The 17,766-nt window shown below is 41.6% G+C and overlaps 1 protein-coding gene across 3 annotated transcripts; it reads right to left on the bottom strand.

Annotated features, from left to right (window-relative positions):
* Positions 1-694: 694 nt before the first annotated feature.
* Positions 695-14,496, bottom strand: LAMP2 (lysosomal associated membrane protein 2). 3 transcript variants are annotated; one of them, XM_027687325.1, is made up of 9 exons: positions 14,399-14,496; positions 13,224-13,342; positions 12,531-12,744; positions 11,742-11,903; positions 10,754-10,971; positions 10,119-10,238; positions 9,782-9,860; positions 8,835-9,002; positions 695-3,125 (listed from the first exon to the last, which is right to left on the bottom strand). In XM_027687325.1, the coding sequence occupies exons 1-9, from the start codon at positions 14,469-14,471 to the stop codon at positions 2,983-2,985; spliced, it is 1,296 nt and encodes a 431-aa protein (XP_027543126.1). In that variant the 5' UTR covers positions 14,472-14,496; the 3' UTR covers positions 695-2,982. The 3 variants fall into 3 exon arrangements, with proteins under 3 accessions (XP_027543126.1, XP_027543128.1, XP_027543127.1); XM_027687327.1 differs by lacking the exon at positions 14,399-14,496 and adding an exon at positions 13,566-13,971; XM_027687326.1 differs by lacking the exon at positions 695-3,125 and adding an exon at positions 5,236-7,564.
* Between the last annotated feature and the right edge of the window lie 3,270 nt (positions 14,497-17,766).

Raw genomic sequence — 17,766 nt, 5'->3', positions numbered from 1 at the left:
ACTTCCTCGGGCCAAAGAGTTCAGGAACCCAGAACAATAAGACTCCCTCTACGCTATCACAACCAATCATCTGGCAAAACCTGTTTATTAAGAACTGTTAAAAACCTGAACCAGAGGTAGTTTAGGAACTAATTCTGCTCAGATGTCATTATTCAGATGACACTGATAGAGCCAGGGCAACACAATCATTCTGCCTGCACAAGTTATCTGAAAGGGCATCTTCTGATCAGCAGAAACTGCCTTCTGCCAAGGAGGAGGATGCTGGGGGAGTGGCTCTTCTTTTGCCATCAGAAATAAATTGAACCCACAAGCACTCCTCCCCCTGCCAATTGCTTTAGCTCTTTTAACACATTTATACTTCTGTGGGGTCTTGAAAGGAAACCAAACCCTTCATGCTTTTTGCCATGAAATTAACAGTTCTTATGCCAGCAACAAGGTGAAACTTTATTTAATGTCTATTCCCTATCTGCCTGTTGGAAGGATTCAGGAGGTAGCAGGCCCTTTAGCAGACACTGCACCCTTGCTTTGATCAAATCGACAAAGAAAAATTGACTTGTTTGGATGCAAATGTGTGAACAGCCTAGAAGCAAGAGCTTCTGTTTCCCCACCAACATCCAGATCCAGGCATGTTGACAATCCCATTGGAAAAGCTCTCAGAAATGGCATGTGTTGTCTACTTACACTGAAACAAAGCTTTATAAACACAAGAGTTAACTTTATTTTCCACACACATATTCTGCTTTCAGCATATTTGTACAGTCATTTCAAGATCTGGAAAACTGTATACACCACTCTTCATGCTGCAACAACCTGAAAGTGCTGGATCAACTTTTGACTTCTATTGAAGCTCAAAATAATACTTTATATGTATATATAAAATATATATATGTGTATGTGTCTGCATCTGGGAAATGACCACATTTTACTAAAATAGCCTAGCAAAAGTGATGTTAAATACTTCAATCTGCAATCTGAGCATGAAACCATAGCTGGGATCCATCTGCTGGCAGCAGAGAAGCACCACACTCACCAGGGGGTGTTATTCAGAAATTGCCAGCCTTGAAATAATTCCATTCACCACTCTGGCAGGGAAATCAAGTATTGCAAGAGCAAAGGTACAATACAAAAGACCAAGACAACCAAATCTGAAGCACACAGTCCAACTCAGCAGCATTAAATTACATTCCTAAAAAAAGACAACTTGGTTCAAGAGCCCATTTGCAGTACAAAGTCACTTTTGTCAGATTCAGGTAGAGTGTATCTTTGGTCACAGTGAGGACAAGAATAATTGAATGTACAGGCATTTCTCAGACATCAAAACTAACTCTTCAGAAATCTCCCTTCCCTGAATATAGAGCTGTTGTGAGTTATTTAAACACCAGTGTTGGCTGTCACCTCTAAGCACGTGAATTACCCAAGGTGCTTTCCCTACAACGTGGACATGGGCTCAATGCACAAAGAGATTAAATATGAAAGCAGCTTTAGCAAACATTTGCTGCAGAGGACAGAGCTCTGTGTGCCCTCAGTAGCTCTCTGCAGACCTGGCAGCTCTTGAGCTGTCCCACAGCTGGAGATCAGGGCTCGTTGGCTGCACGAGACTTTTGCCAACGTGGACCAAAAAGGCTGAAAGAGCAAGAGGCTTCTTTCATCCTTCCATCCCATCAACATGAACCTGATGGGAATGAAGCAGAACACAACCACTAACGACTAACTTATATTTTGGTACAGTTTATATATGGAACATAGAATTGCAAAAGGTATGGCATTAATAACAAAGAAAGCGTCTTCAAACAGGTCAGATGCTCTTATTCCTTTGGAAGTCACTTTCTTCACTATATATATATATATATATATTCTGCTTTACGATCAGCATTCCTCATGCTAGAAATTTTGTGCTCTTACATTGAGACAGTAATAATGAGGAGGTTAAAAGCAGATTAATTCTACCAAAACCAACTGGTTTTTTATCTTCACTTGCACTCCTAAATCACAGCTTTTCAGTGATCCCTTGTTAACCTATGAAAGCTGTCCAAAGGACCTGCAGGAATCTCTGAGCAATCTGTGTTTAGTCAGTCTTTGAGTGCTCTCAAAATACTCTTGAGCCTCACATGGAGCAGTGCTGTGTAATTTCTTTTATGTTCAGAATCAAAGCTGAGAGAAACTGCAGCCACTGAAATTCCAGCCTCCCACCCTCATTTCACAATTGAGCTCAGAACAAAAGGAAAAATGCAGTCCAACAAAATAGCACAGGAGACATTTCCTTTAGCAGACTGTTGGCTTTTCTGAGTAGCTAAAGTTCTCCAGGACTGAGCCTTATCTTAGCAAATTAGACACCATGCTAAGTGCAAAGCTATTCAATATATGTTAGCAGTCAACTTCTCCATACTGATGTTAAACAAATTAATTTACTAGAAGATTCAGATGCCCTTCTCATATTATGTTATTAGCGAGATCAGGTACCACCTTTACATTCAGAAGGAACAGGAAATTCAGACTGGTTCACAAGAACAGCCATATGCCAAGTTCCCCATAGAAGTCTGTTAAGAGCTTGGTATTTTTTCCCACTGCGTGTACAGTCCCTTTTGACACAGCATTCACACTTTTAATTATAGTTTTAGCTTTAGCATTATCCAAGACAAGCTGTAGGCAGCTAGAAATTTTCTTGTATAAAAAGATTAAACAACATAAAGCTTGGTAGATGTCTTCTTTCCTCAAAATAATTTTTCACAAGGACACACATCACCTCTGCTCAATTCTATGGTCCTCAGAACACTTACTTTTTCCAAAATCATACAGTAGCTTCAAGTCATCGCAACTCATCTTCATACTCATGGCATGTTATCCTACCATGGAGTGATTTAAATCTTTTTAAAGAAAGAAACCATGAATTAATTTGTTTTTCTTCTTTTTAAAGGGGCAGATCAGGGAGTCTGGGAAAGGGAAATGAGCAGGGAAGGTGGCAACAGAGATGGAATTAAGAGATTATACAGACTGATAGCCAGTACGACTTTTTCTTCTTCCAATGAGGTAAGATATAAAGACAAGAATGATAAGGAATCCAAGCGCCATGCCCACTGCGATGGGAATAAGAAAGTTCAGGTCAGAATCAGCAGGGCATTCTTGGGCTGCAGAAAGGAGAAAAACAAAAAAGAAGCAAGGGAGAGTAAGTTAGTAAGGGAAATCAGGCATTAGAAACCAAAGAAAGCAAGGAGCAAAGAGGCATTTCTGAGAAATTATGCTGCATTAGATACAGTAACACATCTAAAGTAAAATCAGTATTGAGTAAAGAATTGATGGAAAGAGTGATTTCTTTAAACATATATTCTACACACATAATTATATTGGTACTATACTTCTTCTGATTTCTACATTTAATTTCAGCTTCCTCTAGCGAGGATAAATCAGAAATGTGAGGACAAACCAGCAGCCTGAGCATGCATTAGCTGATCACACCTCAGAGTTAGCAGCAATAAAGCAACAAACCCCCCAGACTGGTGTATTATTGCCTTGTCCAAGGGTCTTCCCAACCCTCAAGTCACCAGCACCTCTCTGGGTTCTAGACATGAAGAAATAATGGACAATCCAAGTAACAAAGTGGAAACTTACTGAAAAGCACTGAATGGAAAACGCTGAAAGACTCTCTTGGGTTGGGTACCTTTATTTTCAGCAAAAAAGGGTTACCAGTTTCAGATGAGAAGGACACAGACCTCACTGAAATCCACAGAGGAGGAAAAAACCAGAAGAGGCAGCTGTAATGCTACACTGGTTTGTTATATACAGATTATAAAACATGTGAGGAGCACCTTGCTGATATAAACACTCATCAAGGATTAGCAAACAATGCTGGGAACTGGTTTCAAACTCAGGGATACACCTCAGACATGGGGACAGGGCTTGGCATTCTGTGCTGTTGGTAACGAGAGCAGAGCTCCACCTGCCTGGTGCCAGGAGAGGTTTGGTAAGATATTGATATTGTGCCTGGAAGGGTGCCTGACTTACATGCTTCTCATAAAGCAGCACTTCTTATAAAACTTTTTTGCCTGAGTTTTCCATAGAATCAGCATTAGTTACAGAAAATTTACTGTCTTGATTTAGCCTATTACAGTCCAGCACACACTTGCCACTGCCCCTTCATGAAACCCTATACAAAGCCTTTGGCTCAGGGGAAGAACACCTGGAGGCTCCACACCTGAAAATACTAAACCCAGACTATCTGAAGGCACCTACTGCCAAGCAGAGCAACACTTGGAAAGAAAAAAAAAAAGAGGAAAGGAACTACTGAGAAAATATTTAAGCACCTTAAAGAGAAACCTGCATTCAATGTTTAGTCATCCTTGTTCACTGAAGATCAAGAGACACGATTTCCTGCATGCTGGATAATGGGCCATTAACCCTAAACACGAATGGATTTGTTAAGTATGAAGAGTGCCCAGCAGGCAGGGACAGACAATTCCCTGTGTTCTTTAGAGGAAGGGGATGGCTGCATATCACACTACGACAACTGCAAAGAATTCCCAGAGGGAGGTTATAGTTTCAGACCAGGGATGGTCACTGTTCTGGTTAGAAGCTTCAGAGAGGTGTCTTCACAAGCAGAACTGGCAACTACACCATGGCACAGGCCCTGCATTGGGGCCAGCAGGAACAGCTTTTTCGGCTGAATGTGCCTCCATTCAAAGTAATCCAGAAATTTTGGCCCAAAACTTTCTCAGCCCCAGTATAAAAGCTACCTTCCTTTTTAACTCCAATCACGACATTCAACCAATAGCCCCAAATTTTGTGGTTTATTGGTATATGCTATGCAACAGAGAACACTCTGGTAAATTTAAAAATTAAAAAAACAGCCAAACAAAAAACAAATTAACAAATACCCCCCCAAAAAAACCCAAGCCCATTATTCATTATCTAGAACTGCTTCTTTTGAGACCTCTTAGTATGACATCTTTAACGTAAAAGATCAGAAGTCTTGGCATTTTAGAGTACAATCTGACTATTTAGTAAACTGTGTATGAGGCACAAACCCAACCACACTCTATGATAGATGACCCATATTAATATTCAACATCCACAAGCACATGCTATTGAAGTGCTGTTTCCACAGACCAGAACAAAGCCAGCTACGTAACAGAATCTCAGGTATAGACTGATTGGAGTTGACCTTACTCATTTAGTTTATTTTCTTTAAAAAAAGACAATACAAGACGTCCATTTTCAAATCAGTTAAAAAATGTGAACAAGTTTCCTTAAGAAATAGAACAATCTTTATTTTTTAGAGCACAAGTTAAACAGATTGACAGTTCCCTATGGAGCAATACATACAGGAAAACTAGTGGTTTTATAACAACAGGAAGTCAGGTGAAATTTGATGTTTTTTGAACCAGTTGTCTGCACATCAGTCTAGGAGTGCTTAAAACTCTGAGCCAATGTCCTTGCAGGCTTTTGCAAAGGTATTAGTGTTGATTTTTGGGAGCAGTTTGCACAAATCTTCTACGTTATCACTTGGAAACTGTGTACAGTTCAAAAATTTGCATGGCCAGAAAAATACAGTGTGATGATTACTCCTTAACAGAAATGCATGTTTAACTGGTGCCACTGAACATCACTCACAAAAAAAAAAAGGCTAAAAAATCTATATGAACTTCTGCATTTGAGGATATATTAATATGAAAGTCATTAGATCCATTTTTTTAAATTAAAATGGTAAGTCTTGAAGCCTGTTTCATGATTAAATTTATAGCAGGTTCCCCACTTTCATTAAAATGAATTTCAGTAACTGATGCAAAATTCAAGCTGTAGACTACAAGCTATAGTATTATCCACCCATACCTGCTTCCTTAGATAGTGTCAAGAGTAAACTGTTTTTTACAGAAAAAAACAAAACCAACCCAAACCATTACTGAAAGAAGTGTATTTTATGATTTGTATACAAACATGCCACAGACATCTCTACAACCCTAGAGAACACTAATAAAACACTAGAGCAGCTTTGATGCAGGCTAAACTCATCCTAAAAGGGGAGACAATGTTATGGTCATTAAATAGTTTAGGCAGCTGATGTTATGACATATGCAAAAAAGCCACACTTATCTAAAAGTCTAAAAGACTTCTTTTTTTCCATGCAGTAAGAATATGTTTTACAGCACAAGGAGGCCAGAGAAAAGTTGTGCATCAAGGGTTTGTCTCTACAGAGCTGCAGTTTAAGAACAGTCCAGTTGCACTGCATATTTTAGCCTAGTTATTCTTTCCATACAGCAAGGAAAAACAGGTGTTGTGGGTCCATCTCAGACTAGTTTTGGCTTTTGCATTCTTAACATTAACAAAATGCTACACTGCAAACAGTCAAACACAAAGTACGCTGAACATTCAGAATGCCAAGGGAGGGCAGTTAGAACGTGGATTTTGGTTGGCAGAGAACCATTCAAGATGAAGATTTAAAAGCTGCAACAACAGATACTGGCTCATTAAATGAAAGCATCTTTAAACAATGGTCATCCAAAGCAACAAGACAGACCAGTTCTGTGCAGAGTATGGTATGAAGTTAAGTGCACTTTAAAGTTCTGGAATATTTAGAAAGGTTATTCCCTTTAAACTGATGCCAGCAAAAAAGCTTGCATTAATTTAGCAGAAGTCTGCCTTAGTTGAGTATTTCAGATGAATGCCAAGGTATAATAAGGAATGAAGAATTCAGTGCCTAACAGTTGTTATTTTTTTTGAAAACATTTGGAAGTGGCACTGAAGTCTTCCTACGTATCCACCATGTGGCAAATATAGGTTACCCATTTTGTTTTTTACAGCCAGGGTATAGGAATGACTCCTGAAATTACACCAAGGCAGGAGTAAATTACTCAAATTCTGACAAAGGTAAGTAAGTTACTGCTGCCACTTCAAGAGATCACTTAATCACCAACCTGAAGTTCAATCCTATGGAAAACGAAGTTGTTATTGGGCATCATACAATCCTTGTTAAATACTACACAAGTCAACATAGTGACTAATGCTGCCAGCTTAACCCACAATTATGACAACTACTAAGGAATGCAAAGGAGATAAGCAAGTACAAATTCTATGCTATTCTGGGAGTTGCCCAATGCACATCAGTTCAGAATGTGTTCTTGTTTCAGGCTACTATTTGTAAAAAGCAGAAATAAATCCTAAATGCTTTAGGATTTTTGCAAGATAAAATCCTTAGCCTAGCAATTCATCCAGTATTTGACATCTTCAAAACAACTATGAAACCCACGGCGTCTTCTTAGAGCAGGGAAACTGAAACCGTAGTTCTGCTTCATCTGAGATAAACATTCTCTCTTTGTTTCTCAACTCCAATTAGCTGTGGCTAGTAATTACTCCTAAGTTTGGGTCTTTTTTGGACTTCAGAACTTGCACTTGCTTTGTTTAGAGTGAAATCAGAACAGGAATCACTTTTAGATTCACAGAGTTTGATATCCAGCATAGCTTTTTCTTCTGCCAATTATGTAAGCAACCACTATAATGGCAATCAAGACAGCAAGTGCAGCACCAACTACAATTGGGATTAGAATGCTGTCATCATCCAGCGAACACTCCTGGGCTGTAGGTGAGAAAAAGGTTGCAACAAAGAATAAATAAAGACAGAATACTTCCTAAGTGTGGTAGAAAAACCTGTTTTCCTTAATGTGAACATGTTCAAAAATCACTTATTTTTACATCTTTAAACTAAGACAGAAAGAACTGCAGAGCTCTCATGGCTACATCTAGCACATATTAGGTATTAATCATGTGGAATGTTTGATAACATACATATAACAATAAATATATGTTTTTTATATATACACACACACACACCTAGAGCAAAGTAAAGGTGTCTGAGTTTTCATGTGCACAAGATCTGCACCAGACAAGGGAGTAGCCATTCTTCTATATTTAAGAACCAGGCTTATCTATTTCACAGTTAAGGCAAGTCTGGTTTGTGCTTTTAATCATTAAGGGTAAAAAGTGACCTAGATTTGGTATCAAGAATCTATCCAGAACAGAGACATCTTACACAGATAAAGTAACTGTAATTAGGAGAAGAAGAAAGCTAGCTGCAACTTGAACTACAAAATGAAATGGGACCCTAACTCTTTAGAAATACTGTTTACCCTGCACACATCTGGAGAGTTACTTACCTCTGTCTAAAAAAAAGAATTTAAAATATGTGCACTCAATCTATATGTCTACATATCAGTCTAGTCCAAAAAGACTGTGCTGTAAGTATTATTATTAAGAACAAAGACCAGGTTACACTAAATATGAAGAATTTAAGACGTTCCAATTATCTCCAGACAAGACCCAGATAATGCAAACAAACATTTTAAAAATCTTTCTTTAGTTCTGGATATTGAACACTGCCTCTGAAGGAAGCTCTGTCAGTTCATTTTCCCCCCCAACACTCCTATCCTTGGACTGACAGGTAAAAAGAAACAAAACATCAAAGCGTTCTCATAGTCCACTTTGCTTAAGTTCTGTCCTATTTTCTTATATATTGGAGCCACAAAAAGCTGTATGTCAAGATAATGTCAGGTAACTTCTAATCTTTTCTACATGGCAAAGCTTAAGTCCCTCTTCAGTGTCTCTAGTTCATTTGAGTTTTGTGAAGGAGAACCACATATCTAGCAGATATTTTTTAAGTGAGAGTAAAGCTTTGCTTGAACTTGAATGTCAGTCTCAGAACTTCTCTTCACTCCATGTATATAAAAACAGATTAAAAAAAATTGGAACAAGAGCTTCCAAGATGAATGCTCGTACCCAATGCTGGTGCTTTTTAGCAAGTAAGAATCTTGCAAGCATTGATAAAGTTAACAAAAAAAGTTAACTCTTACCTGTAGCAAATTTATTTGCCTCCACAAGGAATGGCTGAATCCGCAGATTAAAAGTATGTACTTGAACATCTTCACTAATGTCAAGAGTTTGCTCTTTTCTGCACATGTAAGAGCTCCCAAGGAAAGCATCCCACTGGCTGAAGTTGTGGTTATCTGCACTTGAAATGACTAAACCAAGGGGGGAAAAAAGAGAGGAAATTTGCATGTCCACTTGAAATGCAAGACAGTTGCTAAAACAATCATAAGACTGAGGGGCCAACACTTCAACACTAACTAGTCTGAAAAGCAAAGTAGTGCAAAGTGGGATTGATCTGCTTAAACAGAAGTCAGGCACTGAAGTTACTACAGTACTTGGCAGTGACCTCTCCTCAATATATACACATGACATCAGGCTTTCCTTGTATCTCCACTCATCCCAACATTGCAGAGTTGCAAGTGTTTTAGCTTTAGTGCTCTTTCAACTGCTGTAGCCATGACAAGCAACTTAAAAAAAAAAAAAAACAACATACTTTTGTTTTGGAAAAAAATATGCTTTAGTTTTTGAAGGACTGGCCTCTTTTCCCAGTGAGAGTTAAGTATAAGTGGCTGGAAGGTACAGCAGCATCTTCAATCAAAGAAAACAACAGCTGGTTTAGGAAAAAAAGCTACTAAGTTGGTACAACTGTATTTCACACCTCAAAAAATTAAATTACTGAAAATAGTTGTAAAGAAGCTCTATTAATTTATATAGAAACTCCACCAGCAGAAGTTTCAAGAATCACAGAATGATCCCACACTGCTGTTTAAAGTAACTCTTACTGCCATTTCTGCTCATTATTTTTGCTCATACCAACTTATAAAGTAGGAGCTAACAGTAAGCATGAACAACACTGAAAAAAGTCAGAAGTATTTGATGCAGACAATGAGTAAAATATTACACTTGCTTTAAGGCAGACACTGTTCCTTACCAGAACCATTCAGACGGTTGAGCAGCGTAACATTCACCTCTTTCAGATAAAACTTCTGTACACTTGCACTTGTGTTTTTCTGTTTAAGAAGCAAGAACCAAGTGTCAGTGTGCAATTCTGCATTTGTAACTGTAAGAACACATGCTTTACAAAGGCCAACACATCTACCAGTCTTACATTTTCTACGCCTTTAAACCTGTTTGTCTTGAGGCAGCCAGTTCCACTTCCCATATGGGAACGGCCCACCACAGCAAGTGACAGAAGGATTTTACTATGAGTGATCACCATGCAGTGCTGTTAAATGAAAGCTTAGTTTAAAATAAAAGAAGTTACTTACAACAACAAATGTGAAACTAATCAGTGTGCTATTTCCATCATTCAGCTTCAGAGTTGCTGTTGTGTTACCACAGGCGCCATCTGCGATGGTTGTCTTTGGATTGATGTTGATCAGGAGAGGCTGAAACACAGACACACCACAAAGACATTCAGCTGTCGTTTGGAATACATTGTTCAGTCTTGGGCTAGAAGAGCTTGTCACAAACACGGCAGCAGGAAGATTGAGCCTGACTACTATCAAACCAAGGCTATTTGAGTTAAAAATTTAAATGCTGGCAAAAACTGAAGCAAACAATTGCCCAGAGAAGTCTTACTTTGCTTCTCAACACATTAGGCTACCTGGTTCCCTCTGAGGGGAAAGACAGTATCTGCAGGGACCAATAGGCCTAACAGCTAAGAAAGTTCCAGACTTCTAATCATGTTAGAAGTACTCCCATAACATGTTATGTTGAATGCACATAAGGTTTTGAAGCCAGACATTATGCCACAACACTGTTCTGATGTCAGAGAGGTGCTACATACAATACTTAGAAGCAGTTCTGGACAGCCAGCAGCGTACAAAGCAAACACCCTGCATTCAGATTTCACACCCAATAACTACAGCAACCTTTTACTCTTCAAACAAAAGAAAAGCACCTTGTCTTGGGAAACATTCAGCTGCAGCCCCACAGTAGCCAGCAGACAAGTTTTATTTCCACTTTTAAGAGAATAGTTTCCTGTGTCTGGATTCTCCACAGGCTTGGGAGGAGTGGTTGGAGCAGGTGACAAAGTGGTGGTGGATGCAGTAGTGACATTGGCAGTAGTAGGCAGAACAGTAGGTGCAGAAGTAGGTGTATCAGCACGACATCTAAACTCTGAAAAGACATTTTAACCACCATTTCAGTGCTGAATTTTATTAAAATCTTATGACTCAGCAGTCAGTTCAATACACTTATCAATTGCTTCGTTGAAATCTAGGCTCATTGGGAGTCTGTTAATCACCAAGTCAGAAGCCCCAAACTTGGCACTGTGGCACAGTATTCCAAAAAATGTACAGCTACCCTCTATTCTCAGAAATTCTGTAATGTTCACAGTTTTAAATCCATGCAGTACTACTTACCTCTGACACATGAAACCAAAACACACAAAGACAGCTAAGCGGTTATAGAAGTGTGATATGTCCTTCCTGTCACAAAGTGAGTGACCCTGTTAAGCTGCAGGCACCAGGATGATGTGCTCATCTCTTTTAGCAGCTGGGCTGGGAGATGAGACAACAGGCTCTGGGCTGTTCAAATGCTATAAGCAGAGGCCCCACTGGAAGGCAGGCAATTAAAAACCTTCAAGCTCAAATGAACTAGTCAGCAACAGTAGTTCTGAAGTGCTTATTCTTAAAACCCCAATTATTGGAACACACACTTCAGGAGCCTACCCCCTTGGCATGGACACAATCGACATTACGACACACTACTAAATCTGTTCTCCTAATCTATTATTCCAGGAACAAGGAAAGAAGTACTAAAGGATATTTGCATGAGTATTATTAAACACAGCACATTTGAGAACTGGTGGACTTTTTATTATGGGACTTTGCTCCCTGCACTAAGGTGCAACACAAAAAAGTTTATTCACAAATTTAAATGCTCACCTTTTTTACTGACTGTGCCATTCTGAACAAAAGGCTGCAGAGTAATATTCCAGAAAATCTGTGTTACATTTTCTGCTTCAATAAATTCATCATTATGACACACGTAGACATTATTCAGTTGAACTGGATGTGCAGGGTCCTTTACAACAACAGAAACTGGTCCTACAAATAAGTAAAAATATTTTAATGCCTTATGAACTACAAGAACTTGGAAGTAGTCTTACGTTTTATGTAATTCCATAAGACAAAGAGTAAGAGATAATTAAGTTTAACAGTCCTAAGCTCTGTTTTTTGTTTTCCCTATGTGTCCTGACCTGAAGTGCTGAGTAATGCAGAGAAGTAACCAAGCTTCTAGAACTAGACAAGCCATTAGAAAGGTGAACCCCTTTACTTAAAGAGAAAAAAAGTCCTATTATTAGCATGCATTAGTACACAGAAAGCCTAACACTGCATTGCTTGGCAAGGTGGAAGGTCAAGTAGTGCACACTAAAATGAATTTTCCATGTGCCTGCTGCCTACCAGCACCACACTGATCAAAGCTGCTCAGTTATCCCTCCCATTCCGTTCCACTTAAAGGAATTACACACTCAGCCAAGACAACTAGTCTGCATTGCTATCCAGTAGGGAGGTAGGATGAGCAATAGCTGGCAGCATATGGAGCTGCCACAGAGCTCTCTACACACATTACTAGCTCTTCTAACTTTGAAAACACCAAACAAGATCAGGTACCAAGGTCTGACACTTGTGGCTGAGATTGCTCTGCAAGTCAGATCCTGCACTGAACGTTACCTTTTCTTTTAGCATCAGGAAACACAGCTGTGTCGTTGGTGTTGTAGGTAAATGTGATCAAGTCTCCCTGGAAAGTTTCATTGATTTTTGTAAAGTTGATGCTCCAAGAATGACCTTCCCCAAACTGCACTGCCACAAGTGCAGCTTGTGTGTCATTGCCACAGACGCTTCCATTGTGTGTCACGCTGGATGACAAATTCAAGGTTGTGGTTTTCTAGAAGAAAAAGATAGCAGTTCTTCCTCATGACAACATCATAAACCTGCTGGAGTTAGATGGAACCTTGCACAAGATAAGTGAGATTATTTTAGGTTATTCTACAAAATCATGAAAAAGGCTCCCTGACATCTGTATGAGAAAGGAGCCATATCAAGTACAGATTCAAGTACAAAAGTACAAATCTAACTTGGCTGTAAATCTTGACTGTGCTGAGCTGCAGTTCAGATTTACTGTTTGGGCTAAAAACATAACTATGCTGATACTAGTTAAACTTGGTGAGTTCTGTGTATGTCATTTAAGTAAGAGTCATTTGTATGACTGAGAACTTATGCTTGGTTTTAAAAGGAGTATGTAGGAATACTCTTAACAGTAAAAAAAAGAAGTAAGAAATCAAACACTCTAGGTAACATAGTATACTTAAACTTCTATGCAGGTCAAAATATAGTTCTCAGCAAGAGTTACCTCCAAATACTTACATAATCACCAGTGTTTGATTCATATGTTATCAAGAACCTCATCATCCAACTTGCATACAGGCATGTAGCATTAGAGGCATCCTTTATATCTACTTCCACTGCATGGGACTGGAAAAAACCTGTAAGATATGATTATTAGCTACTAAGACATTGCTTTTACTTCATTTTCTAGAATCACTTAAGAGGGTAGATCCCTCTTAAGTAAATTATGTCAGGACTATATTCAATTTGCCAGACACTAAAAGAAAAGCTAGATTTCTAAAAAGTATTAAAAACAGGAAGCATATTGTGAAGTTATCAAAGCTAGGCAAAAATTGTGAGAACATTTTATAGTCTGTTTACCTGACATAGACTAATAATCTGGAAGTGTTGGATTCCCCAATATTGTGCACTTGTAAGATTAGGCTGGACAGGGTGCTGGGCCATCTTGTCTAGACTGTGTTTTTGCCAAGAAAGGCTGGACCAGCTGATCCTTGAGGTCTCTTCCAACCTGGGATTCTATAACTGTATGAAATAAGCCTTGGCCTTCTGGTGACACACTGAGTAAACCAAGTGCCTGAGCACAGCACTTAAACAGCGTCCTGCTCGCAGACCAGCGTCTCCCTATTATTTCATATGTTGTGCCAGTGGTTACGACTCCAGCTGAACCCTAACAGATGGGATCGGCGTGCCTCGTGCCTCCACAATTCCTGGCTCAGAGCACATGGATCGTTGCGTTTCTAGAGAACTCTTCCCAGCCTGGGGATTTGTAAGGGGGTGAATGCCGGCAGAGCCGCGGCTGTGCCCTCTGCCCCCGCGCCGAGCGGCGCTGACAGGGCAGGACCGGCCCGGGCGGGCCCGCGGTCGCGGCTGCCGGGCCACAGCCCCGGGGCTGCCCCCGCGGTTCCCCCCGCGGTTCTCGGCCCCCGGCGGCAGCACCGGCGGCGCGGGGCGGGTGTGCCCGGCAGGGCCGCGGGGCCTCGGCCCCCGCCGCCCTCCCCTCCCTTCTCCTCCCCTCCCGGCGGTGCCCCCGCCCCGGGGCCGCCCCGCGAAGCCGCCGCGGGGCCGAGGCGGCCCCGGGACCCCCCGCGCGCGCCGCGTCACGGAGCGGGGGGAGCGGGACGGGCACGCACCCGCGGGGACACCCCACGCCCGCCCGCCCCCCCTCCCGCGGGCCCCGGCGCTGCCCCGCTCACCGGACACGCCGAGCAGCAGCAGCGGCAGCAGGAGGCGGCGGCGGGAGGCGGCGGCGGGGCGGACCGGCTCCATGGCGGGGGTGCTGCCGGCGGGGACTCCGGGGGGCGGCGAGGGGCCGGGGCGAGCGGGCGCGACAAAACCCTCGCCCAGCGGTCATGTGAGGGGCGGGGCGGGGCCGCCCGAGCGCCGCCAATCGCCGCGCGGCGCCGCCGCTCGATTCCATGGGTCGCGGACGCGGAGCTCGCCGCGAAGCGCCGCGGGCGGGCGGGTCCGGGGTGCATGCTCCCCGTGCACCGGCGGCACCGCGGGGCTGGACCGGGGCTGTGCCGCCGCTCTGGCTCTGCAGGGCCGCGTCCCGGCCGCTTGCCCTGGGCCTCGGCAGCGTTTGCGGTTCGCTCTGAGGCCGCTGTGCGCTGTGAGAGGACGTGCGCATGCAGAGAAGTTTAATATAGAGGCTTTCACTAATAAAGAAAAATAAAGAATAAAGATCTTGTCCATGTTTGCAATAAGCACAGAGGGGGAGAACTGAGCTGCGCTGCTCTCACTGCACGTGTCCTGAGGCTGGCGGTGCCCTTGGGGTGGGCTCGTGGTGTCCCTGGGGGAGAAAAGAGCCGCTGGTGTGGAGGGCGGGAGAAGACAGGGATGGGCAAGAAACTTGGTGGATTTGGGACTGGAAGGAGGTATAAACTGGGATGGCTGCTGGATTGCAGCCTGGAAAGTATTGATTAGGGAAAAAAAGAAAACAACCCAAAACCCAAACATGAAGGCTGGCTTGGCAAGGAAAGGGGAGATGGGGAAGAAGAGACTGAAGCGGGAAGATGGCAATGAAAATAGCAGGCAGATGCCTGAGGAGCTCTGGGCTCAGCCAGGAAGGGCCTCCTGGAATGACATATTCCTGTTTCTGATGCTGTGGTAGAACTGAGGATTTTGAATAATCAGGCTTTAGGAGACATCCCCAGCTATGGGAGAAGAAAAGAAGGCTGAAAATGACAATAAAGCACATTGACCTGATACACTGAGACAGCTGGAGTGTAGATGGTGTTGACAAGAAAGCAGTTCTGAACTCTTGAGGAAGTGGCAATAATGCAATTTGTTATCAAATGGCAGTTAATTTCTCTCAGTTTTGTACTTGCAATACCAAACTTTTCCATCGAGCACCACAAAACCAAAGCTGATGTATCAGGGCCGCCACAGAAACCAGGGCGTCAAACAAATGAGGGTCCCACACACAAGTGCTCGTGTGGTCAGACACGTTCGCTGCTTCTTTGCTTTTCTTTGTGTGCTTAATAACTGCACCCAGAACCCACTTACCATGTGTATTACATACCTGCACATGCAATTGTCTAAGCAAGGTTGCATCTGAATGTCAAAATTTATATAATTTCAAAACACTTAGAATAAATTTATATTTAGCCTTTGGGCTTAATTATTGAAAATTTATTTGAGGAAATAAACTTTAATAATTGAGCCAGCACTTGCTGTAGGCTGTGGGGGAATGTCCAGTAGCAGCAGCACAGATGAAACCACAAATTCTGAAAGCAGCAAGTCTTTGCTCTGTCTCAGCTTCACCACAAAGAATGGGGCATTTCAGAGGCGAGGGAGAGTCCTGGTCTGGGGAATTTTGTATTTCCTCAGGCTTCACTATTTTAGTTCAAAATCCTGTTTTTAAAAAGTGATCTCTCAGGGAGTTAGGAGCAATTACATTAGGAGGATTTGACTATTAGCAGACAGACATTGAATTAGGCTTTAATTAATTGGAAGAGGAGAAAATGACTGGTCTGATCCATGCAGTTGGTGTGGTGGAGTGTCACCTTCTGTATCTGCTGCAATATTTACTTCAGGATATGTAGTTTTATACATAAACATTGAGCTGTTCAAACACCCCCCTTGTTCTGAGTGAAAAATCCTGAATATTTTGATCTCTTTCTTGCACATAGGAAATGGACTGTAAAACAGCTAAATGTTCTGCAGACATAACAGGAAGGCTGATTAACTTGTTTCCTTTATGCCAATTTAGTGAAGCTTGAAATGAAATCTAATGGTAGCTATCGTAACGAGCAAATCCCTTTCTGTTAATAACACAAGAAAAGTAGCAACTGGTGTGGGATTAAAGGAGCAGTATAATTTATATAATTTAGCATAATGAAAAACATATTGGTTTGCACCAGAAATATCATCATTAATGTGAGAACGCAGATTATTCTTTCTTTGTTTGTACCTGGTTACTTTGCCCTCCCTGTGCCTCCATCCCTGCCATGTAACAGCCTTCCATGGGCTTCCACAGGTGGTGATGTGACATCATTTTACCTGATCTCAGCAGACTGTGAGTCTGTCATTGTCACAGACTGTCACAGGGGGACTGACGTGGGGTGTGTGCATCAAGGCTGACCCCAGTGACTGCACAGCAAGAGATGAGGCAACCACAAAAGCTGCCCAAAGGGCTCCTGCCCTTGTGTGGAATCCCTGGGGAAACGAATTCCACCTGCAGAGAGTTGGTACAAGCACCTCATGTTCTTATACGGGAGGAGGTTTGTCTAACAAAGCCCACATGCTCCAGCCATCTGAATGTGTTAAAAGGTTGTTAAAAGCAAGGTACTCTTGCATTTGCACAGTGATATTCTCCTCTTGCCCAGCCAACTGACAGAAGCTTGATTTTGGCACCGTTCTCCCTGAATAAAGAATTTTTGGGCAGTTCCCAAAGCCTATCTCTTCTTTGAAGCTCTGAAGGAAACAAAATGAAACAGTTCCTCTCCTTTAGCAAATCCTTCAGCTTTCCTTAGAAAAAAAAAATTAGTGTTTGGGGTCAGGTATTGTCTGATTCCTCTTAAATTCCATAAGCTATTATATTCAGTACTTGTAGGATTCAACCTCATCTTATTTATCAAGAGTATTTTCTTTATTGATTGTGACAGTCTTAAAAACCAGTAAAATTTATGTGATAGTTGGACTTCAGTAACATAAACTCACACTCATATGCAAACTCAGCTACTTTCCTTTAACGATAGAAGACTGAATGATTGTTACCAGAATGCAGAGAAAATGCCTTATCCTTTTGCTTGCTAGAGAGAAATGCTTTTGCATTTGGCATGATTTTGGGAGCCGCTGATGGATGGCAAGCTGATCCTGGTTTTCTAAGACATTCCTTATGTTTATTGCTGGATGGGAGAATAAGGACTGTAATGTTTCTGTAGGGCATTAGTTTTACCATGTTGCACCAAGTCTGATGTCAGTCATTTTAAGAAGGTATTGATATGTACTGAGAACAAGTATGCAAAACCTTATGATTTCTTTTTAAAGCTTTAGTTCATCAAGGAATATGGATTTATGCCTAATTTCAAATGTAGAGGCTGTTCAATAACTTTCGTTC

Source organism: Neopelma chrysocephalum, unplaced genomic scaffold, assembly GCF_003984885.1.
Source record: "Neopelma chrysocephalum unplaced genomic scaffold, ASM398488v2 Primary Assembly neopelma1_73b, whole genome shotgun sequence".
Lineage (NCBI taxonomy): Eukaryota > Metazoa > Chordata > Aves > Passeriformes > Pipridae > Neopelma > Neopelma chrysocephalum.
This window is presented reverse-complemented; position numbering and strand designations above follow the sequence as displayed.